We start from the raw sequence: 26,448 nt of genomic DNA, 5'->3' as shown, positions 1-26,448 counted from the left end.
CGTGACAACACAGAATCGGTAAATATATTTGTAAATGAAACACTTCTTACCCCTAGGCACATATTGAACTCAAACAAAGTTGTTGTTTACTGATTCTATTCTTCACTGTTCTAAGAACTGATGGCATATAATATTGTTTTACAAAACTTAAGAAAAGTAAAAGAGTCTCAAGATGTATTAGTTCAAGAATATAGTCAAGAGAGAAATATTTTGATCGCATAATATATTTAATTAGATAAAATAGGCTACAAGATAAGCTTTTATAAGTATTTTTGGTATAGATTGGCTAACAGTCTATCTTACTAATAAAATGCAATATTAATATTTATATACTATTATATGCATGAACAACTAGAATCTATTACTTATTCTTTTCTATAGATAATTCTACATCGATATTGAATAAATAGTAATAATATAATTAGAGATAATCATTTTTCAACTTTTTATAGTTACTCACTAAGTCTTTGCATAATGACTATGTAGGAATATGCTGCTTGCATTGTCTAAAATAATAATCAATAACTCACAATAAAGTATGTAAGGTTTTTGAAAGCATACTACCTTTAACGCTGTTTCAACCGTCAGGGGTCCAAAAGGTCCAATAAGAATATTTGATGACTTTTGGGCTCTAATCATTACAATATGAATTAACTTTTTTGAGTTTGGATCTAGATCATACCATTCAGAAAAGTAAAAGCTGTCTGCTATTGCTAAACTCTAGAATAACAAAAAAGAATGAAAGGTTAGCACAAGCTTACTAATTTTAGTAAAGTTTCAAATAAGTTTACAAATTTTAAAATTGTTAGTTTTATTTAGATTAAATGCATTACACATAGAAGCTGATAATAGTTTCTTTTCAGAAAATTAAATAAAGTGAAATTGTAAGACAATTTTTATATTTGATAGACATAAGAAGGCTTTGATCTCTGTAACGTTCAGTTAAAGGTTTTATAAGCCCTTTATTATTTACTGGCTGTCGCAAAAGTTCATTCAATTTCATTCATGACATTCTTTTGAATTCTTATAACACGATAAGCTATCTAGACACAATAACGGTAATTTTCAGCAGGAAACCGAGCATTTTATCAAAAATGGACTTTAATATTTTAATATTATCAAAATTTAACTTAAATAAAATGAAAAGTTTAGAAGAAAATACATCAATGCCATTTGTAGTGTATAATAATCATTTAAAATGTTATAATACTGCCAAAACTCCAGAATGCTAGCAGTGCGAATAACCAATAACACCTCTACAAAAGGACAAAGCGCTCCAAAAAATTTTGCTCGTGACGTCACACGTTAGGGCCATGCACTTCGGGTTGATTTTCGCGTGAATTCAGCTGTTGACGCTGCCGTTGTTCGTCCACGGAAGGCTGCCTGCAACGCTGCCAGACTTTGCAGATTGCCGTGAATGTTAGGATGATCTATTACTATCGTAAAATAATTAAATCTATATCTTTAAAACTGCTCATACTTTACAATTTAGTTAAAAAAAAAGAGTGCATCCTTATTTCTCTTTTTATAATTTAAACTTCCATTTTTTCAAATTTTATCATTTATCTAATACCACAGATATAAATAGCTACTTGCCAATAGGAGTTCTTTCTATATAAATCTGACAATGGCACATCTACTAGTTGTGCCACCTGATGAAACGAGAGGTTAGGTTGTTTATATTTATGTTCTGTGGTTGCCGGTATTTCTGACGAGATCCGCAGTAAACAATAGCTTATTTTTGTGTTTTTTCCTAAAATCGGAACTGTTTATTTCCGCGAAACGTGTATGTTATATTTATGTAAACTCTTCGCGTACTTTTAAATCGCAAAATCGTAATTTCGGACTAGAAATAGCCTCGGAAAAACCGGTTGTCAGTGACGGTTTTATTTGTTTATATCAGACTTTAATACTTTAGTTCGTGTTTAATTTAATGTTTTTCTCCTAGTTCGGCTTGCAGTTAATACCAGAGTGTAAATATGCCTCAAAAGTGTTATGTTCCGGGTTGTAACGGAAACTATAAAAACGGACCTAAAGTGCATGTCTTCGATTTTCCTAAGGATATACCTAAATCTAAGGGGAAAATGGGTAAAAGCCATACACAGAGATGACTTTGAGCCCACAAACAACACCAAAGTATGCGAAGCTCATTTTCCTGAAGGTAGTATAATAAAGAGTACTTTATTAAACATTTTATTATACATATTAAGTTCAAGATTCCAACACAGGTAAAATTTTTACAATAGAATTACTAAAACCACAGCTGAAACTTTTAAAACTTTTTTATATAGCGAGCCAGTTTTTGTTTTAACATCAAAATTTAAAACTCCATATACTTCCCTTTATATAGTTTAGATGATTTATATGCAATACTTGAAGCAATAGACCTTACTATTATTACCCTGCCTTTGGAGGAAAATGTTACCAATAATGACAACCCCGACTGTGACTTAAATCCAAATACTGCTATACCGAGACTGCTACCAATACCCTTGGCAATACTATTCTCGATCATGCCAAACCATCAAATGACATAAATAAAATGAAAGGTGTGTTCGATTTTGTGTCAAACATACTAAAAAGTTTTAAAAACATTGAAGACAACAAAATAGTGCATTCTTTAGATTTTATTTGTGAACAATTAGCTTTGCTTACAACTGCAAAGGAAATATACAGATATTCAAGAGTACAATAATTTTGACTTCTATAATCTATACTATTAGTCCTCATGCGTACAAGTATTTAAGAGATTATGGATCTCTAATTTTACCACATCCTCAAACTATAATGGGTATTTGTAACAAACACATGACCGATCCCCACATAGATGAAAAAAAAATGTTTTTAACCTATGCCCGAAATGTGTTTAGTTTACTAAAGGATCATGAGAGATTTGTGACACTACTTTTGATGAAATTCATATTAACCCTTACATGGACTATAAAGGCGGTAAAATCACTGTAGTAGTAGTTCACATAGCTCCCATCTCCAAAATTACATCAGACATACTTTATAATTTTATTAAGACAATTATTGAAAATTTAGAGGAGATTGGGTACATAGTTTTTTAATAGTGTGATAATAATGCCATTAACGGGAAAGCCATTAGTCATTTTTCAACTGCAGACCAACTTAGCATTGTTTATCCTCATCCCATAGATAATCAGAGACCATTATTTTACCTATTTGACACAGTTCACTTACTTAAATGTGTATTTAATAATTGGCTTAACTCTAAACTAGACCAAAAATTTTATTTTCCTGATTTTGACACCTCGAAGAAAAAATGTGCTTCTTTTTCTTTTTAAAAAATTACATGAACTGGAGTAAACCTAAGCTTTTTAAGCTTTTAAAGTCAATATATGTATTTATGTGTATATAATAATATTTTCTACTACTTGATGGTATAAAAAAATACCTAAATACATATGTTGAATTTTGGCGCAGATGAAGGGGAGTTGGGAGTCTGCATTTAATATTACATCATAATATTTAACCTGACATTCAACCAGAACTAAAACATACCTTTGAATGTGTCCTGAACTCTATTCTATTCCTAGCATTTTTTAAAATAAGCCAAATATTGAGATATTAGCATATGAAATCCCTTGGTTTTTAAAAATCGGTGGCCCACATCGATGACGTCACGCGCCAAGCACTAAGGCCTTGTCTTTCAGTGGGTGTTGGAATAACCCTTTAAAATTTTTGTGGACCCAGCGAATATCTACCAGAAGGGATTCAAAGAATAAGTAACGCTACCCTCGCAAATATAATAGAGATTAACAAATCAATAAGTGTTAAGTATTGTGAATAAGTCACACAAATTTTTCTTGATTGTATGATATTTAATTCCGTAAAATACAAGGAATATATATATAATTTAAATCAGAATAAATAGATACGTGTCGCTACACGGACACACGTTGAGAGAGAGAGACTCCGCTTTTCCTCGGCTGATTCACTGCTTGCTGCTTGTGGTTAGCGGTGTTGCGACGCGCTCGGTCATAGGGACTTGATACAAATCCTGAACATGCCGCCAGCCTTGAAAACCAACAGGTTTCAACGTCTACTCTTCCTCTGGAAACATGCACAGTTTAACTGCTGGACGTTTTATTTCAGTGGTCCCAGTTTTGATTGTTGCAGCTCGAATTACACCATCGGAACCTGGATGCACCTTTGTCATAATACCCATCATCCATTTTAGAGGAGGAAGTCCATCTTCCTTAACCAAAACAAGTGAACCTGGCTTTAATCGCGTTGGAAAGCTCTTCTTCCATTTAGTCCGTTGCTGCATCTCTGAAAGGTACTCCTTTGACCATCTGGTCCAAAAATGCTGCACCATTTGCTGCACCCTTTTGAATTTAGTAAGGCGATTCTCAGAAACATTGGTAAAGTCCTCTTCTGGTAATGATGTTAAGCGCTCTCCTATTAGGAAGTGTGCAGGGGTAATAGGTTGGGGATCGGAAGGACCTGGGCTAAGAGGAGATAAAGGTCTTGAATTCAAACAAGATTCTATTTGAGAGAGCAAGGTAGAGTACTCTTCATAGCTTAACGGTGTATCACCCAAAACCCTTTTAATATGATATTTGGTTGATTTTACACCACCTTCCCATATTCCACCAAAATGCGGAGATTTAGGTGGAATGAAATGCCAGTTTATATTGTTAGAACTTAGACTCGTGCAAATGTCAGACTTATTTTCAGATAAAAATTTATAAATTTCATTTTTTGCTCCAATAAAATTTGCTCCGTGATCGGAATAGATATTAGCGCACATACCTCTTCTAGCAAAAAATCTTTTTAAAGCCGCCAAAAACGATTTAGTGGTCAAATCGCCAACAAGCTCCAAATGAATAGCTCGAGTGGCCAGGCAAACAAAAAGACACACCCATGCCTTTATCGGCTTATAACTCCTAGTGGTTCTGTCCTTCAATATGACAGGACCCATATAATCTACACCTGCATTTAGAAAAGGTCTGCTAACAAGTACGCGAGGTTTGGGTAAGTCACCCATTATATGTTGAGTGCCAGATGCATCAAAACGGAAACAACTGACGCACGATCGCACAACCTTTCTTACTAAGTTTCTTCCTGAGAGTGGCCAAAATGTTTCTCGCAATGCTGCTAATAGAGATTGAGGGCCGGCATGAAGCAATCTTAGATGTTCCCTTTGAAATATTAAACGCTTTAAGTTATGCTTAGATGGCAATATTGCAGGGTACTTCTTTTCATAAGGAAAATCCGAATGCTTCAGTCGGCCTCCAACTCTTAAGATACCATCAGCGTCAATGAAGGGGTTAAGCTTTAACAATTTACTTTTGGACGACACAGATTTATTTGACACTAAATCAGCAATTTCTTGTTTAAATTCAATATTTTGAATTAATTTTACAAGTGACATTAAACTATTCTTTATTTCTTGTGAGGTTAGATTTTTTTCTTTTGCAAAACTTGATTTTGTACATTTATTTACAAATCGCAGGCAATAAGCCCAAACATTTACTAACTTATTTAAAGATGAAAATTTTTCAACGAATTCAAAGTCAATACTGTCAAACGAAGATAATTCATTAAAAAACATTTTAAATTTTATTTTATTAATATAAAAATCACTTAAAAATATTCGTTCGGTATACCAGGTCATTTACCCACAAATTGTGTAAGTAACAATTTCCTGATTGCATGATGAAATAACCAAGTCATTTCCATCGTAAAAAGATTGCAAAAGTACTTTGTCGACAGAACGATGGTTTGGAAAAAACCGGAAATTCTGCTGACAAGGAAAATTAATACCAGGGTACGACGAACGAAATTTGGCAGAGTTACGACCGGGTCTCGGGCAAGAAGAGGTAACCGAAAGCAGTGCGGAAAAGCTTTGTGAAATGTTTGCTCCAAGAATAATAATAATGTAAGTACAACATTTTATCATATCGAAGAAGATCACAATTATTGTCACTTTATTAAGTTACGTAACATTACTTTCACTTTAATTATAGAATTCGCTACATATTCCCATGTACTTAAATTATTAATCCTGTTATGTCGATCTTAGTTTATCTCTTGTCAAATTAGCTCTTTTATTTGGGTAACTCTACTTAAATCGTTATAATTATATTTTGCTGTCAATACAAGGTATTTAGTAAACTATATTTTGTTTCAATGCTAAAGCGTACCTTAAGGTCCCAGTTACATACAATGTATGTAACCGTCACACGGCCTTGTCCTAGACCGGGCCAACCCCCGGTGTGACATATGGTGGAGGCGCCGTCCCTTTTTTCCTTTTTTTTAGCGAGACATGTTAGTTTTTTTTTTTACTATGCAGTTTAGACATAAAGTGGAGGCACAGTTTATTTTCTTTTCTATACAGTATGATTAAAAATTTAATTAAGATCTTTTATTTTTATTTTTGATTTGCGACATAAAGAGGAAATGACAGAATTAATAATTTTAACAAATAATTTAAAGATATAAAATTTAATACAATAATATACAATAATTGCGGTCTTCGACATTAAGGTCAATTTTATTTTATTTTTTTTTTGACATACTTCAGTAGATATATCAAATATATATGAATATAGGTGATACTTTAAATTTAAGTTTTTTTTAATTCAGCGAATTTTATCATTCCATTTATTATTTATTTCATAATTTATTTATAAATTAAAGTGTATAAATTTAACAACGTCGGCAAACAAAATTTTGCGCTTACCAATTATCAGTTTAATCTTCAAGCTAAACCGAACGGCTTCCACTTATCACGAAATAAAATCTCTCCCACAAGGAATGTCAACACACTACCACACATTAAACAACTCTTCTTGACACGTCGAGACATATAAACATTCATTAAATATACATTAGAAGAATAATGCGTCTCCGTTCTATGGCAGGATTCGCACCTCCAGACACAACGATATTCTCCCATAATCCGTAACTATTTAACTAACTTATAAAACCATAAATTAAACACAAGTTAATAAGCGCTTTTCGATAAATTCGCAAAACTAACAGTAATTGGAGAAACATGTACCAACTAAGAGGAAGTTTTATGTTACAAACAAAGTCACTAATACGTCATGTATAAAACTCTTAATTCTGGGAAAATAATATATTCATAAATTATATATATATACTTATATTATTTTATTAATATATCGATGTCTTGTCACAAGTAAAAAACCTAAAAAAAAAAAAAAAATAATAAATAAATGTCGTTATACTGTTAACGCTAATGAACGAAGACGGGATTGTAACCCGCAGTAAAACAAAGAATAAAGTCGAAAAACCAGGTCCCTTAGATTTTTCAAATATTTCCGAATTTAACCCCAAGCACCAAAGCTCGAGTGCTAATGTATTTGCTCCGGCAGTGTCATTAAAAAGGACACCACCAAATTTAGCGAAAGTTTGTGGTAGCCAATTTACATTTGATTTGCCATTACACAAAACAGGTAACACAAAAAGCAGTTCTACACTAAACCAAACACCGAGATCCTCGACACCCAGACCTACACCTACAAAATCAAACGATATTTTAAATTTAAAACAATCAAACAAAATAACACATTTTCAAGAGCCAAACCCAGATTTTGACTCACAAGAAGATACACTAGTCCAAGACACATCAACACTAAACACGACTTCAGAAGAAGTTCGATCCACGGACACAACTGCACACGCTGGGCAGAAACCGAGGCCCTACCTAGCGGAAAAGCAGGGCCCGTAGCCAGATTTATACTAGAAAAAATAATAACACGACACGGTGCACCAAAGCATTTATTAAGCGACAGGGGTAAAGTTTTCCAGTCAGAAATAGTACGAGAACTTTTAAAAAGAATGGGCACAGCTAGTCAGTTCACGACCGCTTACCACCCTTCGACTAATGGTCTAACAGAACGGCTCAATAAAACTCTAGCGGATATGATTGCTATGTATACCAATACCAACCAAACAAATTGGGACCAGTATTTACCCCATGTGACATTTGCTTACAATACATCGAAACAAAACACTACAAGGTTTTCGCCTTTTATGCTGGTATACGGCAGAGAACCCATCCTACCGATCGAAGCAACCCTAATGCCGCCTCCCAACCCCCAGGACAGTAGTGAAATAAGAGATAAAGCACTACTATTAAGGAATTTGGCAGTGCAGAATATCCAGAGGAGGCAGGGTATCGATAAACTACGCTACGACACCAAACATAGACATATAGAGTACGCCGTAGGAGACCAGGTGAAAGTATTCACCCCTATAAGAAAAGTGGGGAGAAGCGAAAAACTACTTTTAAAGTGGTTCGGTCCATACTATATAACTAAGAAGACTTCAGACGTAGATTACGAAATTCAAAAGGGTTCAAATAAAAACGCGAAAAGAGATATAGTTCATGTCAGTAGAATACTCCCTTATAACGACCCCTGGATCCCAGACGCGACCCCAAATGTACAATAATCGCCATAAAAATCGAAAAACTCTGTAATGTAAATACGTAACATATATAAATTTATATATATAGTACCTCTTATAGATTCTTTTTTTTACGGTACATGTTCTATATTACAAAATATATACGAACATTTTTTTTTTTCTTTTCTTAATGGATTCTGTAAACAGGAGATACAACTCAACTTATTTATTACATTATTTTTAGCATCTAAGATAAATATCATGCTAATCATAAATATCATGACCGCATTACAATATGCAAAATAATCAAAAATAACATATCACTACAAATTAAAGAACCTAAGACTATAGTCGGTTAATTAGTAACTTAAGGTGTACAAAGCGAAACCCTACACACTTAAATTCCTGACGGCATAGCTTATTTTTAATTCGTAGCAATATATAGTTAAAAAAGCAAAAAAGGCTAGATGTTTATTATAATAAGTATAAGGGGTATATATAACGGATATATAGATATAAATAGATGAAAGGTTCATTTTCATGTAATACGATAAGCTCATAGCTTGGGAAATATTATTTCATTATATGCATGAATATTATAGTATTGTTACATACGGTTAGATTAGGTTTGATGTGAGTGGGACACCTGGTCTATATTGACTCACTCCTTAAAGTTTATTACATATAACTAATATATAGGTTAATTCATAGACAAAGGGAATAACATTCATATTTTAAATGAAATAAATAAATAAAGAAATTATATACGTATATATATAAACGTTAAATATATACTAAGTATAATAAACTCAAAGTAATCAATAGGTATATTAAATTAACTTTAAATAAGTAGATAAATGATTAGTTTAGATACGTAAAGAAACAAATATACATAGAGTACAAAATGTAATATAACGCAAAATACCTTACAAGTTAATTTGAGATAATACAGACGACATAGGCTATAATAAATTACTTTATAAATCCTTTAGAATGGTAGGATATATAAAGAACACTATTTAAAAAAAATATATATATATATTTTAATGCTATTATTAGGTTAATCACTATGGTGCTAAATCAGGCGCAGAACATGAAGGAAGAACAAGATTACAGAGTTGAGGTAAGCGCGGGAGCTTATTGGAAACCACTCCCAGCGACAAGAATCTATGAAGCTACAGTACCATTGACATATGAAACGGAATGGACCGAGGATACCGATGACCACACGATGGATGTAGGAAATCTCAAATGCAGCCAATTGCAAACGAACGAATGCTTCGTAATAAATAGTATAAATGGACTAAATAAAGCATTCTTCAAAGAATTAACTTTACTTAACGAACACTGGGGCATAGCACCACTAAGAAACAACGAACCATCTAAGAGAGAGAAGAGGTCTCTAGACTTTATAGGCTCAGGATTATCATGGTGTTGCGGAGTGGCAACATTGCAAAAACTAAATATGGTCGAAAACTCAGATGACGAGATCAGGAAAAGGCTAGACACAATGTCACAAGGACTGTCCGATACCGTAAAACAAATGAGCGAAAACTCCAAACACTTTCAAGACTATGAGAAATTAGTCGCAGCAACGTTCTCGGACACGGAGCTAAGGATAAAGAGCATAGAGAGGTTCACTAAACAACTGGAAAATAAGGTGGCAAATATGACAAACGAACAGGAATTACTAATAATGACAAACCTCTATAACGGATATCTAAACCTAAAAAGGATGGTATTACTAGTAAGGACTCTCAGGAGACAGGCTATCGTAAATTCATGTAGACACCATAAAATACCGGCGGAAATTGTCAACCCGCAAGTCCTAAAAAAGGATCTGGAGGATTTCGAGTCAAAAATCGCAAATTCAGAACAAGGACTGGCCATCCCTACATCTGAACTAGCAGCATACTTCGAAATGCCCATATGTGACTGTTCCTTTACAAAATCAAGTATATATGTTCACATAAAAATTCCAATAATTAAGAAAAACAGAAATTGGCAACTACTAGAGTTAATAACCACACCCTTTGCTTGGTATAACCAGACCTGTATTATACGCCACCAACCGCTATACATTGCAGTGTCCAAAAACGGAAATAACGAGGGCGACTTAAGACAAATATCGGGGACAGGCCTACATGAATGTAAGCCATACCAAAATAAATTATGCTATTTACCTAGATTCTCAGCAGACATCCTACAAGGGCCTGAATGTGCGAAAATCCTATATCAAGGGGCAACAGTAAAAGAACTAAGCCAATACTGCCCAATGGACTGCCACTCAGCAACATCGATGACAATATCCGAAATTAAAGACGAAACTTATGTCATTACCCACCCGAAACAGGACATGACCATCACTTGTGATAAAAGTAAGCCTCAGAAATTAGACACGACATTAGCACGTCAAGGCTCTATCAAAATTTTCCTCCCATGCAAATGCCACCTCAGCGTAGGCAATGCAGTTATTATACCTGAAAATTTCCCTTGTCCAGAAAACATCACTACCAATGCAATAGTAACCCACATAATACCTGCAACCTGGTCAAATCTAAATTCCTATATCCTCAATCCCAACATTATTAGTACCCCACCACTCTACAAAAACATTTCCGAATGCCTAAATACAAATTGGACACTAGAGATACCCCATCTTAACCTCACATCCAGCGATAACACCTTAAAAAACATTCTAAAATCAGTAGAGAAAAACTATCCAAATGTAATCACTTATGGTGATACACATAGCTTTCACGGGGACTCATTTTTTCTAATTTGGAACATAACCATTTCAATCTTGGTAGCATACATCCTAATTAAACAAAATAGAATAGCAATAGTAGCGGCAGTTCCACAAATACGTGGAGAAATAGACTGTCATGAAAAAAGCTCCTCAACAAGTGTTAATCACGAGGCTCTCTATATAATAATTTCCACTTCATGTTTACTTTTCCTTCTATTCTTATTTACTTATATTTTATATATAACGCTCAGATACTTCAAAAACAAACCAAAAAATTCAACTACAACCCAAAATCCCATGTCCATTAGAAATGCAAAAACATTTGACGAAACAATATTATACCCAATCCCCGACCCAGGCAATGACCCCGAACCGAGCGTCGAACCAAACGCCATGTCAAGGTTCCGGCTAGATATAAAAAATAGTGCTAGCCTTTTATCACTGTCCCCTGGTAAAAAAGTAGATGCTAGTATAGAACGCATCGAAATAGAATAATTACTTATTATTTTACGCAAGCTTGCATATAGTTAGTATATACTGGGGCCCCTCTGAAGATGATACATTTCACCATGTTATTTAAGCCTTAATTGTAGTCATGACAATCTAAACAATTTAAGGATAAATATCATAGTAATTTGCAAATCACATCAGAAAACGTATAAATAATTTTGATTTACGCGCGTATATACATATTCGAAATGAAATTTATTGAAATAATAATATATTAAAATGAGATGATAATGGGGAAATATTATAAATATATCGCCGGTAGGCGAGGGACAGCGAGCCTAAGGCACATAAATATTTAAGTAGAAGCTAAAAAGAAAACATATTATTAAAAATAATGTAAAAGAAAGGGTCTAATTAATAATCTATAAAAGTTAAAAAGACATACATAAATAAAAGTTATTTAGAAGAGAGGGGAGAAACAATTAATGAATAAAAAATATATATTTTTTGGGTTTTCTATAAATAAAACACTTTGTTATCTAAACTCGAAATACAAGAAACTTCAAAAGATCTGAGACAAAGGAAAATTAATAAAATTTGATTATGAGTCAAATTATCCTAAAATATATAATACAAAAATTGCGAGGAAGTCAACAATTTCTCAAGATATAATATAAAGATTTAACATGATATCAAAATGATTAAATATAAAACCATTAAGCACCATATAATAGCACATACTTACACTTTGTTCTTTCTTTACATGTAAACATATCATGAGATGCCACACGTACAAATTCGACCTGAACAGAAAATAAGGGTACGCTCCTACCAGAACCACAGAAAGTAGCCGATGGAACCAGAACCAGAGCCAAACAGGAACACCTCACATCCGCGCACTGCCTTGTTGTCAGTCCTGATCATCCCAATCGCAGACAGGGTGATGCCAGAGCCATGGCCATCCCAGGACAAGCTAAGTTACCACTGCGCCAATAGTCAAAGTCCAAACTTGCCCGAACTCACGACGCTACCAGCAGCGGGTTGAAGTGTTCAACCTATGATCTCCAGTAGGGGATGCCAACATTACGAATCATGGATTCAGCTGAAGATACGGCAGGGGCCATCCATAAAACACAGTAAGCTTATGGGATAGCTCACTGGAAATGGTCAAGAAGGGACAAAACAAAAACCAAAAGTTTTGTCACGCCACAGCAGTTGCAATGAAGGAGTCTCTGTCTACAGGTTCCAGGAAACTGACGGCGTTGAAGGACTGGTACAAAACAAGGGAGAAGTCAGGCATACAAGGGGGTGTCATGTGATGTCGCAAGGGTTGCCAACGGACGAATGGAGGCGTCAAACCCGTAGGCGTCCCAGACGAAGAGTCAGACATACATGGGTGAAGGTGTCCTAGGACGACACATGAAGGCGTCAAACCTGTAGGCGTTCCAGACGAGGGGCAGGCGACAACGCTATGAACGTCGCCGCGTCGCCACCTTACCCGGCGACCGGACCCGGATGCTGAAGACATTTTGTGTTCAGAGACTACGTAGTATTAAAAAATGTGGACATCAAAAGCGATAGTTACTTTAATTGTAGTTAAAATTTAATGAATAATAAGGGTTCAGCTCTAACTAATTATACGTTATTTAGGTACATCGTTGTTCTGATCTTACTAATTGTAAATTTTTTTTTTCTTCTGGGTCTTCTTCGATCATGATTTCGATTGTTAACAATAAAGCTGGAGGCCAGCTTTTCTATGCCCGGGGGATATGTCAAACGAAGATAATTCATTAAAAAACATTTTAAATTTTATTTTATTAATATAAAAATCACTTAAAAATATTCGTTCGGTATACCAGGTCATTTACCCACAAATTGTGTAAGTAACAATTTCCTGATTGCATGATGAAATAACCAAGTCATTTCCATCGTAAAAAGATTGCAAAAGTACTTTGTCGACAGAACGATGGTTTGGAAAAAACCGGAAATTCTGCTGACAAGGAAAATTAATACCAGGGTACGACGAACGAAATTTGGCAGAGTTACGACCGGGTCTCGGGCAAGAAGAGGTAACCGAAAGCAGTGCGGAAAAGCTTTGTGAAATGTTTGCTCCAAGAATAATAATAATGTAAGTACAACATTTTATCATATCGAAGAAGATCACAATTATTGTCACTTTATTAAGTTACGTAACATTACTTTCACTTTAATTATAGAATTCGCTACATATTCCCATGTACTTAAATTATTAATCCTGTTATGTCGATCTTAGTTTATCTCTTGTCAAATTAGCTCTTTTATTTGGGTAACTCTACTTAAATCGTTATAATTATATTTTGCTGTCAATACAAGGTATTTAGTAAACTATATTTTGTTTCAATGCTAAAGCGTACCTTAAGGTCCCAGTTACATACAATGTATGTAACCGTCACACGGCCTTGTCCTAGACCGGGCCAACCCCCGGTGTGACAATACTACTAGATACTAAAGAAGTTATGCGCTTTGGTTTTACTTTTGTTAAGTCAGAATTAACTATATTAAAGGATGATTAAGGCCAATACTCTTTATGTAAAACCAGCCAAGACGGGCCTTTCCACCACAATTCATTGGATATTAAAAGACCAGGACTGACTCCCCTTGAAAGAATATCCGCTGGATTTTCATCAGTCTTTATATAATTCCAGCATTTTATATCAGTTAAATTTTGGATTTGTGAAATTCTATTAGCCACAAAAATTTTAAAGTTTTGTGCTTCTGATCTTATCCATGACAACACGATAGTGCTATCACACCAAAAATGGATTTGATCAAATATAAGATTAAGAGAATTTTTCACTGTAGAGGTGAGTTCTGCGAGTAAAAGAGCAGCGCATAGCTCTAAACGTGTTATTGTTATTGTTTTAATAGGTGCAACTCTCGTCTTTGCACAAAGAAGCATACTTTGAGTATTACCTATATTATCAGAGGATAAGACGTAGATACATGCGCCATAAGCCTGCTCACTCGCATCAGAAAATCCATGTAGTTCTATGCGAATAGGATTTTGAATTAAAATGTCTCTAGTAATAGTCAAATCATTTAGGTCATTTAATTGCTCTTGAAAGTCATGCCATTTAAGGTACATTTCTGGAGGTACAGATTCATCCCATGATATCTTGCACTGCCATAATTTTTGAATCATTATTTTAGCAATTATGACAATAGGAGCAATGAGTCCTAGAGGATCAAATAATTGCGCAATGCAAGATAATATTTTTCGTTTCGTATAGTTATTATTTATGTTTTGAATTTTAATTGAATTTTTAAGAATATCTCTTTGAGAATCCCAATATAACCCTAACGTTTTTGTCTCAGAAGAATTACCAAAGTGAACATCGCTATTGGAAGTATTAGTGATCTTATTTAATACCTCTGGCTTATTTGAATTAAATTTTCTAAGTTCAAAACCAACCGAGGCTAAGAGGTTTACAATTTTCTCTTTTATAACTTTTACTTCTTCGATGCTACTACTTCCAGTGCAGAGGTCATCAACGTAAAAGTCGTGGGCTATTATTTTACTTAATCTGGGATTTGAATGCGCGCAATTAAGGGAGAGCTCTTTTAGGCATCTTGTAGCAAGATAAGCTGCCGGACCAGTGCCATATGTAAGGGTATTCAACCTGTAAGGGGCAATCTCATTAGATGGATCAGAACGCCAAAGAATTAATTGCAAGTCACGTTGATCATTTTTTACCAGGACTTGGCGATACATTTTAGTAATGTCACCTGTAAGAAGAACTTTGTGTTGCCTTGATCGCAACAAAATAGAAAATAAACTGTCCTGAACGGTTGGTCCAACCAAAAGAATGTCGTTAAGAGAATAGCCGCTAGATGTCTTCGCAGAGCCATCAAAGACCACACGCAATTTTGTGGTGGTGCTTAAATTATTAATTACGCAATGGTGAGGTAGGAAGTAAGACCTTTTTGTTAATTGGTCAAAATTGGTTTTAGACATATGTCCGAGAGATTCATACTCTTCTAAGAAATTAGTATAATCCTGCTTTAAATGAGGATTTTTGTTAAGTTTTCGTTCCAAACTAAAAAAGCGTTTTTTGGCACTTTCTAGAGAATCACCCAGAACGTCAGAGGAATATTTTAGGGGCAAATTAACCACAAACCGACCATCGGTATTTCGCGTAGTTGTAGCCTGGAAAAGATCCTCACACTGTTGATCTTCAATAGATAATATTTTATCGTAGGGCTTCTCTTCAATCTCCCAAAAGTTTTTTAAAGACTGATCAAGAGGGTCAATAGCACAAAAATGACAAAAAATATTAGATTTACTCTGCTCATTTATAGTCCCTGAAATAACCCAGCCCAAGTGGGTTTTTTGAATAATAGGTAAATTATTTCCCAACTTAATTTGACCAATAGCCAATAAGTCCCAAAACCTTTCACATCCCACTAAAATATCAATTGGCCCAGGTTCACCAAACCCTGGATCCGCCAAAACAAGATTAGTGGGAATTTTTAGATTGAGAGTGTCAATGGGTAAAGCCGGTATTTTATTTGTAATTTTAGGCAAAATCAAACAATTTAAATTGGTTTCATAAGAATTATGTCGCGCCTGTATCTTTATTTGTGTCTGTTTTAATACCTTTGAATACATTTGTCCAATTCCAGACACAGAAATATTCGTGTTTTTAATATTCAAACCCAATTTCTTACACATTTGTTCGGTAATAAACGACGATTCGCTGCCACTGTCTAATAAAACTCAATAAAAAGAAATGAATATTACCATCTTTATCAAACATATTTACTACGGCAGTCGATAATAATATTTTACGTAAGGCATTATCATCATAATAAGTAAAAGAATTATTTTGCACGACAAAAGAATGTTCCGCGCTAGGAGTATTTTGTTGCGCAGGCAACACCGCGGACGCTCGCGAAAGGTGCATGCCGGTATCACCAGCGGAAACGCGAGACGGGAAAAAATGTGCAGCAGCAGAGCCTACGTCGAGCTTATGGCCACCATCATAGCGTTGATTGAATATTTGGGAAGATACGCAATCCTGTGTTAAAAAGTGTACCCGGTCGACTATCGGATTGCCGTTCAGTTTCGTGCACCGTGTGGTGCTGCCGCAAAGCGTCACATCTAGGAACGATTTATTTTAGCTGCGTGGACCTGGCTTTTGGCTTCTTTGAGTCAGGTTTTCAACGACGATGGAATCTCCGGTTACGCGGCCGTGTTGGATATTTTTTTAAGATATGGGATGATGCTGCCAACTATGTTTTTATTATTTTTTTTATTATTTATTTTATTATTATTACATACAACACCGTGTCATTTATGTAGTGGTCAAGTGATAAGTGATATACTTAAGGGTGGAGGCATATTGAAATTTCTTAAAAGTTAAATTTTATAAACAAATAATTACTTACCAAAATATGTTTTTGAGACAAAAATTAATACAAAAATATATATAAAAAGCTATTTTTACAAAATTACCAAAAAAGTTTAATACAAGTTATAATTCCAACAAACATTATGTTTCCTTAATTTTGTGTTCAAGAGGGTCAAGTTTTTAAATAAAAAGCCCGTTGCACTTAATTAACTAAAAACTAATATACAAAAAATATGTGGAACAAATTTTAAGATATAAGTAGGTTTCACGTAAATATTATAAAGAATAATTTAAATAATTCATAAGACTTAATACCGATGGTAATATAACTTCTTGATCAATAATTTTTTGTAAAAAGTAACCCATTTTGTCATGTGATTCAATATCTGAAAAATTGTGCAGCCTAGTGAGATCTGTAAAGTAAGGGGTTGTGAGTGAGGATGTTAATAGAAATAGAAAATAGGCCACATTTTAAGTTTTAAGCGACACAGGAAAATTCTCAATTACCAGTTGTTACAACTATACTTAAAACTATAAAAAGATACCTAGTAACAAAAAAAAACATTCTGTTTAAAGACCCCGCATCACGGTTATACAGGACGTCAATAGAGGTGGTCAATTAGAGGAAAGTTGAGCAATATAGTGTCCTTTTATAATAAAATCTAAATACTTCCTAAATTTTGCAAAAAACTGAAATTTGGCAAAATCATTTTATTTTTTTTCTGGCGTTATTTCAAAATATATGACAAAAGTATTTATTAAATGAATAAATTATTGCGACCACTTTTTCTCGCCTATACGATGACACCTTTAAATTTAAAATACGACGTTCTGTCTTTAAAGAGCCATCATCAACTTTGTTTTTCTTTGTCGGCGCTATATTGACCATTTGCAGTTTAACGACGCGGGAATCTTTGGGCGCCCGGCCGTTTTGTTATTTTTTTAAGACAAGGGCGATGATGATAACAGCGCTTTTATTTATTTTGTTATTGCCGATATTTAAATGCGCTGTGATCTCGCATAAATAACTAGATAAATGTGGTGGTCAAGTAATGTATTGGAAGGTGCTATCTCTTACAACTTAAATTTTATTAACAAATAATAAATTACTTACCAAAATCCTTTTTTGAGACAAAAATAAATAAATAAAAACAAAAGAAAAATTCAATAAGCTTTTATTTATTAATTAGAAAATTAACAAAAATATTAAATAAAGGTGGTGATATAGGTAGGTTTCATGTAAATATAAAGAGTAAATTAAATAATTAAAGATTTAATATCTATATACGATACTATAGTTTTTTAGAGTGAATAATTTATTGCAAAAAGTAGCCCGTAATGTGATTTTTGACAATACGGGTTTGTGAAACCAGCCAATATCTCAAAAACTGTGTAGGGTAGTGAGATCTGTGAAGTACACTTTTTTTGGACAAAAATATTGAAAAATAGATACCTTTAACTGAAATTAATATAAAAATAAAATCGCAAAATTTAAAAGGTTTTGAATAAGGGTGTAACAACACTATAAAATATAGAAAATAGGCCACATTTTAATTTGCAATACAGGCAAACACTTAATTACTAATTCTTAAAACTAGAAAAAGTTAATAAGAAAAAAAACAAATATTTTTTTTAACAGTATGAAGGGTCTCATCGCGATTATACAGGATGTCCAAAATAAGGATGAGCAGTAAATGGTTTAATTAGGCGAAAGTTGCGCAATATAAATGCAATGATTGAATAAATGCAATCTAAAAATTGGAAAAATGCCAAATACTTCCTAATATTCAGGAAAAAGGTGAAATTTGGCAAAATGGTTTTTTTATTTTTTTTTGGCGTTATTTGAAAATATAAAATAAAATCATTTATACATTGTTGTAAACACTTTCTCTCATTTACAAGTTAACATCTTTAACTTTTAAATACGACGTACCTTCTTTAGAGAGTCATAATCAACTTTGTTTCTTCTTGTCGACGCCATGTTGGCCACTTGCAGTTTTGAATAACCCTTTTAATTACTTTATCAACGAGGTAATTTCTAGCTAGTAGTTGGAATCATCCCTATTAAATATTATATACCTCTCTCTCTTTTAAATACAATTTCGAATTTCAAAAAATTCAAAACATACTTTATTCATAAATACATGGTACCTACTTGTTGACATGGTACTTTTATGATATAAAATAGGCACATTAATCGACATATTACTTTTTTTTTAAACACATAATTTAAAAACAATACACAATAGTGGGTTCAACATACTAGTATAAACACAAAATGTATTTTCAATTTCAAAGCAAGACGACTTAAAATTTTTTTAGAGTAACATCACAAATTCTAACCTTTACATCTTTACTAAAAACTAATTATATACTATTGGCCTATTCCTAACTATCTTCAAAAAATTCTAATGCTATAAAAATATTTGCTTTTAAGAAGTTTCGTTAAGGACTTTTTAAAGCGAGGAGACTTTTATGACATTTGGAAAATGATTAAAAATTTTTATGCTCAAGTAAATAAGAGAATTCTTAGTTCACTTTTCGGGATGGGCATTGGAATATTGTATTTTTTTCTGATATTATAATGTTTTAAGGAGCCATTATTTTGAAGATACAATTTATATTTTTTGTATATTAATCAAGCAGACTCAACAATAAACAAGCAACACAAGGAAAGTATCTTTAAATATATATATATCCGGTTGGTAACACATATATTTAATGGCTTGTTTTTTAAAAACAAACATCGAGTCAAAAAGCCGTTTACTAATGCAACTCCAAAATGTTATTCCATACTGTAGGTATTTTTGTATGAAAGTAAGTTCCAACTTTCGACAAAAAAAATATCAATCTCAGTTCATTTAAAACCATTCTAACAGCATAACATCGTCTAGCCAGTTTTTGCCTCCTGACATATCTCCATAAAACTTAGGTTTATGATCGATAACAATTCCAAGAAATCTGTTAAAATTATTCACTTCCAATTCTTTGTTGTGAATCATGAACTGCTCTGAGCATAAAAACTTAACAATTTAGTCTTATCTATGTTTAAAGACATCAAGTTAGCATCAAACCACTGTTTAATCATTAATAAATCATTAGAAATTGTTCTAGGTTAATGTGCTTTTATTATTGTCCATAAGATAGTGGTGTCATCTGCAAAAATAGTGAAGAATCCTCTTATCTGGAGCGACCCCAGGTCATTTATATACAATAGAAATAAAATAGGACCGAGAAACGAACCCTGCTTACTACACAAAGTTCAGACAAACTGCCATTTGGCCAAACAAACTTTTTTCTGTCTAACAAAACAAAATTTTAACCATTCTAGAGCAACTCCCCTAAACCCATATCTAGAAAGCTTACCGAGCAATATTCCATGGTTGACACAGTCAAAGTGTTTAGAGAAGTCGCAGAATACCGCTGCAGCAAAGTGACCTTCTTCAAGCTCAAATATAATCTCTCCAGGAATGAAAACATTACTCGACATTCATTTAATATGTTATTTTTTTTAATTAGGAAAGCTACCATTCGTACTATAACCAGTTTCTCAATAACTTTAAAGGCTTTTTAGGCTTTATTTTTATCTTTTTCATGAATGAATTTCATCATGAAAACAATTATTGAAAATACTTAAAACACTAAAGACCATAAACATAATATATTGATTTAAAATTTTCTTAAAGTAAAAAAAAGAAAAAGAGAAAATGGCTCTCATAGACATGAAGAGACAGTATTTTTAAGAGTTCGGATTGATTTTTGTAGATAAAATAGATAATTTTCTGTGAGGTTTATAATTAGATTTTTTTAAAGATTTTCTAATAAGATTTTGAGATTCCCATATTAGGTTGTTATAAATCAAAGTCTTAATTAATATACGCACACTGATTAATTTTGCCTAAAGAAGCCATCGTCTCACAAACTAAACACATTTACATATATCTATCTATTTGTGATTATGATATCCAAGAAAAATTTTTAACAACTACCAAATTGCAATACGGCAAACACGAACCTGTGCAAAAACTCTCCCACACGACTCGGATGATCGGCCGATTACTAATGAGAAGCGACGGACGAAATTATTTTCGCGCATACTGGAGAGAATCGCCATCTATTTTTCACGCATATTTGCGGTCACGTTTTAGCCTATAAGGTTGCGTATCTTCCCAAATATTCAATCAACGATCATAGTTTGAATTTGAAACGTTAGATGTTACCTGATCACCTAGAGAAGCAATGGGATGATTTTCGTTGGTATTTTGATTGGTGTTATTAATATGTAGCAATGTATTATGTCTCATTGCACATTTTCTACAAGGGGGGGATCGACACTGCGAAATAGAGTGATTAGTTCTTAAGCAGTTTAAACACCACTTACGTTTTTTAGCCTCTTCTATTCTTTTATTTATGTTAAAATTGAGAAATGCTCTACAATTATACACAGTATGATTTTTGTCACAAAATGAACAAACTGGACCTGATCCCGCATTAGAAATAGTACTAGCAAATGATTGATTTCTTTTAAATTTCTGCATATTTTGTTTAGTGTTTATTTGTAAACTTTCTAAAAGTCTACATTTCTCATTTAAGAAATTATTAAATATATCAAGCGATATTTCTTGCTGTTTAGAATACTCAGATTCCCACTCTCTTCGAGTTACCTGGTCGAGTTTTAAAGAAATCATGTGAATTAACAAAGAATCCCAGGTGTTTACTGGTTGTTTTAATACCTCGAGAGCTCTTAGATGCTTATTTAAGCCATCTAATAAAGCTCGTAAACCTTTGTAGCACTCTGATTGAACTGACTCAAGATCAAAGAGGGCTTTAATATGATTTCTTATTAAAATTTGAGTGTTTTCGTATCTTTTAATTAACAGGTTCCAAGCGACTTCGTAATTGTCAGCAGAACTCTCTAAAGATTTTAATAAATCAGAAGCAGCACCTTTAATAGACAACCTAAGGTAGTGAAATTTTTGTACTTTAGGTATTGTAGAGTTTTCATGAATGAGGGAGGAAAATGTGTCCTTAAAGAACAACCACTGATCGTAAGAACCATCAAAGGTAGGCAAAGGTATGGGTGGTAGCTTAATGTTAAAATTTGTACCTGTCATAGCCTCGCCTAACTGATTGTCAAAGTTATTAAAGTTATCATTGTTCTGAGCTTGAGCGGCTGATTTTTCCTCTAAAAAGGTGGCAGCTTTTGACATTACACTAAAAAAAATTTTTTCAAATTCGCTAATTTCATTCTCTAGATTCGTCTTATCTAAAGATTCTAAATCATTGCAAATCTTATAAAAAGAATTTAAAAGCGGTTCTGCATTTTTTAGTCTGAGTTCTAATTCTTTAACCTGGACATTTTGAGATGAAATGGTAGCATCAATATAATTTTTTAACCGTGTTAACTGACCTTTAGCATTACGCTTGGCATTTTTAAGAGTATTTATTGCTGCGTCAGCTTGTTCTTCGGCCATTTTATCAATAAGCTACAAAAAGTCGACAATAAAATACAAAATTCTCAAATTAAATAAAAATAAAATATTTTGAATTCTGTTTTTATTCAATGGGTAGATAAAAGGAAAATATATAAAAAAGGTCAAAGGAATTAAGGATTGCACTAACCTGTATAGGATTGCTGTCTCTACCCATTTAATAGTCTAACTATAGTCGATGCTTCACTCCGCGTCGCAAACCAATATGGAAGCCGGGCTCGTCTTGCAAAAATTTTTCTTGATTGTATGATATTTAATTCCGTAAAATACAAGGAATATATATATAATTTAAATCAGAATAAATAGATACGTGTCGCTACACGGACACACGTTGAGAGAGAGAGACTCCGCTTTTCCTCGGCTGATTCACTGCTTGCTGCTTGTGGTTAGCGGTGTTGCCACGCGCTCGGTCATAGGGACTTGATACGAATCCTGAACAATAAGTGCATTGCAATGAAATTTAATTGGCCAATGCGTTTTTGACCAATGTCTACTCTTTGCAACATACTTAATGTTCTTAAGCAATTACACGGATTAAAAGATGTTTTTAACCGTATCTTTTTATCTAAATAAATTAATATCCAAAGCGACGTTAAATTTTATGTTTGACAAAGTTATGTCAATCACCTCCATCTAACCTCACTTTGATATGTCAAACCCCCATCGTGTGATACATACATCATTGTAAACAGCATTAAAATGTCTATTTAACAGTACCAAAAAAAACAAAATCCGTTGACGTATAGTAAGTATATTTTATATACTTAAACTTATATGTCACGTCACGAAACTTATATGATACGTCAAATGGTTTTCTCATAGTATCACACATTATTTTAAATTGCAAACAATTTTCCATGCTGCTTCTCTAAAAAAAAAATTATGAAAGTTGAAGCGATTTCCCTGTAAAATTGTATGGTATTAAATAGTTTATTGAGTCCCCTTATTCTTTTTTCAAATATGCATCTATTATTTCCGAAAAAATAGCTAGTGCTATTTTGAATTTTTTTCCGAAATTGTTGCAGCATAATATTTGGTGCATTTATTTTAGTCGTATTTTTCCAGTATCTGATAGGTAAAAAAATGATACTTCAGCCTCTAGCATTTTTAGTACATTTAAAAAGCCGTTGATTATGATGAGAAGGGAAAGTAATTTAAAATAGTCTATACGCTAGCCAAAAGAATAGAAATTATTTTTCTTTATGGCGCTGAAAATCACTGCGCTCGTAGAACCGACAGGGCATTTAATGACTGAAGGGTTCGATATGGACTGTATAATTTATTTGTAATAACTTTAATATTTATATTAAATACAACCGTAAAAGTAACGACTGGTACATAGGAACGGCGTCGTGGTGTGAGCTTATTGAAGACTCTCATTAAACTGACTACGAGCGGTGATGCCGCTGTTCAAATTTGGCCCTAACATGCCGCCCGCCTTGAAATATCAATTTCAACATTAGTAATATAAAAAACAAGCAAACTAAATAAATTTAAATTGTTACAAGTGCCTTAGCCTTAAGAAAAAATATTAAACTAACTTAAATAAAATACAATACCAATCAGGCATTAACAGAACATATTTTAAAATTAATTCTATTCTATTAAATTATTTTCACTGATAGGCAGCACACAAAGTTTTGTAACAGCCCGTTTACAACAGGTCCTGTCCTTGCACATAACTGTGGCGATTCGTACGACCTTGTCTTCACCGTAGTGTAATTCTGTGACTCGACCTAGCTTCCATGCTGAAATCGGCAAATTGTCCTCCTTAATCAGCACAATCGATCCAAGCTTCAACAAAGAAGGATGATTTTTCTTCCACTTGACCCGGCTTTGCAACTCCGAAATATATTCTTTGTTCCAACGCTCCCAAAAGTGTTGCACGATTGATTGAAGTCGCTGAAACTTGGCAAGACGATTTTCAGGCACTTGCTTGTAGTCATCATCGGGAAGGGCTGTCATCGGTCTTCCCAGCAGAAAATGAGCTGGGGTCAGAGGTGTCACATCCTCAGGGTCCGTTGACAATGGCGATAAAGGTCTGGAGTTTAACACTCCCTCTATTTGCGTTAAAATCGTGCTAAGCTCTTCGTAGGTAAGTTTAGCTTCACCAATTACGCGTTTTAAATGATACTTAACACATTTAATGCCCGATTCCCATAACCCGCCAAAATTAGGAGCCCTGGGAGGTATAAAGTGCCAGTTAATACCTTCACTAGACAAAGCAGAATCAATCCTATCAGAATTGGACTCAAAAAATTGACGTAAAATTGAATTGGCCCCGACAAAATTAGTGCCATTATCAGAATAAAGGTGCAAAGGTTTACCTCTTCTCGCAACAAATCGCCGCAAGACCAAAATAAACGATTGACTTGTGAGATCTGTCACGCACTCTAGATGAATACATTTTGTACTCATACAAATAAAAATACATATGTACGCCTTTAAAAGTTTGGGATTTCTAGTTTTTCTGTCCCGAATTTCAATTGGGCCTGCGTAGTCAATACCAGTATATGTAAACACTGGTTGGTACGCTGATACTCTACATTCGGGTAAATTTCCCATAATATAATCAGCAGTTACTGGTTTAGCCTTAAAACAAATAACGCACCGTCTAACAACAGACCTAGCTAGGCCACGACCAGAAATTGGCCAATATTGTTGTCTTACAGTATATAACAACTGCTGTGGACCGCAGTGCAAAAGGCGTTCATGGGTATGACGCATAATCAAAGTAGTTAAAAAATGTTTATTATGTAAAATTACAGGATGCCTTTGTTCCTCAGAAACCTTCGCCTTTTGAATCCTACCACCTACTCTTATTAAACCATCACTGTCAATATATGGATTAAGGCTCAAGAGTTTACTAGACATTTTTATTTTCTTCTGACTTAAAAAGGAATGATATTCACTGGGAAACGATTGTTTTTGAGCAATTTTTAACAAATTCTGTAACGAGAAATTAAGCTCACTACAAGACAGAGGCCCACAGAATTTCCCTTTATCTTTCAAATTTTTAATAAATCTTAAGACATATGCAAACACCCTTTGTAATTTAATTAATTGTGAAAATTTATCTAAATTAAAATCAGGTGCCTCGAAGACAATAGACGAATGGGAAACAACTTTTTCCTCCGGTATTTCTTGTGGTACAACTGGGAACTCTTGCAAATTATCTGAGCATAAAAAATAAGACACGGGTCCCTTCCACCATAGCTCAAAATTTAAAAGTTGTTGGGCTGAAATGCCTCTGGATAGACAGTCGGCAGGATTTGCCTCTGACCTTACATGAAACCAATCAATCGAACTGGTTAAGGCTTGAATTTTAGTGACTCTGTTTGCCACGAATGTTTTCCAACGACTTGGGCAGCCCTTTATCCAACAAAGAGCAATAGTGGAGTCAGTTAAATAATAACATTTATCAATGTTTAACTTGATGGATTCCTTTACCTTATCCACCAACTTTGCAGTAAGCAACGCAGCACACAGCTCAAGGCGAGGTAAACTTATAGTCTTAATTGGGGCAATGCGAGACTTTGATAACAATAGATTAGAAGACACAACCCCATCCTCTGTAGAGCTTACTATATAAACGCAGCCTCCATAGGCCCTTTCGGAGGCGTCTGCAAATCCATATAAACAAACCTTTAGGAAACCATTGCATAAAACAAACCTTGGAATTTTTAACTCATTTAGAGTTTGAAGGTCTTCACAAAAATGTGTCCATTTTTCAGTAAGAACTGCCGGTACTGGCTCATCCCAAGAGAGCTGGCTTTGCCATAAAGATTGCAAAATAAGTTTTGCAACGACAACTATTGGCCCTAGCAGTCCCAAAGGGTCAAATATTTGGCTTGTTACTGACAAAATTACCCTTTTGGTCAGAATGCCCCTACCAGAAAATGATTTTATCGAATAATGAATAGTATCACTATAAGCATTCCAAATGATACCCAAAGTTTTA

The 26,448-nt window shown here is 33.8% G+C and overlaps 2 protein-coding genes across 2 annotated transcripts in view; one reads left to right on the top strand and one right to left on the bottom strand.

Annotated features, from left to right (window-relative positions):
* Positions 1-442: 442 nt before the first annotated feature.
* LOC126742637 (odorant receptor 49b-like) overlaps positions 443-26,448 on the bottom strand; it is a 60,272-nt gene continuing 34,266 nt past the window's right edge. Inside the window, exons 4-5 of the mRNA XM_050449370.1 lie at positions 565-720; positions 443-506 (exon numbers count right to left, since the gene is read on the bottom strand). Coding sequence (XP_050305327.1) covers positions 453-506; positions 565-720 — 210 coding nt within the window. The 3' untranslated portion in view covers positions 443-452. The remainder of the gene's footprint in view (positions 507-564; positions 721-26,448) is intronic.
* On the top strand, positions 5,557-13,972 carry LOC126742636 (uncharacterized). Its single transcript, XM_050449369.1, has 2 exons — positions 5,557-5,908; positions 9,466-13,972. The coding sequence occupies exons 1-2, from the start codon at positions 5,883-5,885 to the stop codon at positions 11,648-11,650; spliced, it is 2,211 nt and encodes a 736-aa protein (XP_050305326.1). The 5' UTR covers positions 5,557-5,882; the 3' UTR covers positions 11,651-13,972.

The sequence above is a fragment of the Anthonomus grandis genome, chromosome 12 (genome assembly GCF_022605725.1).
Source record: "Anthonomus grandis grandis chromosome 12, icAntGran1.3, whole genome shotgun sequence".
Taxonomy (NCBI): domain Eukaryota; kingdom Metazoa; phylum Arthropoda; class Insecta; order Coleoptera; family Curculionidae; genus Anthonomus; species Anthonomus grandis.
Note: the sequence above shows the minus strand (reverse complement) of the source record. Positions and strands in the feature narration are given on the sequence as shown.

Excerpts from the sequence above, each read along its gene's own strand:
- LOC126742636 (XM_050449369.1), top strand. The coding sequence starts at position 5,883 with ATGTTTGCTCCAAGAATAATAATAAT. Across the intron at positions 5,909-9,465 it reads GCTCCAAGAATAATAATAAT|GTTAATCACTATGGTGCTAA; the intron begins GTAAGTACAACA and ends TGCTATTATTAG.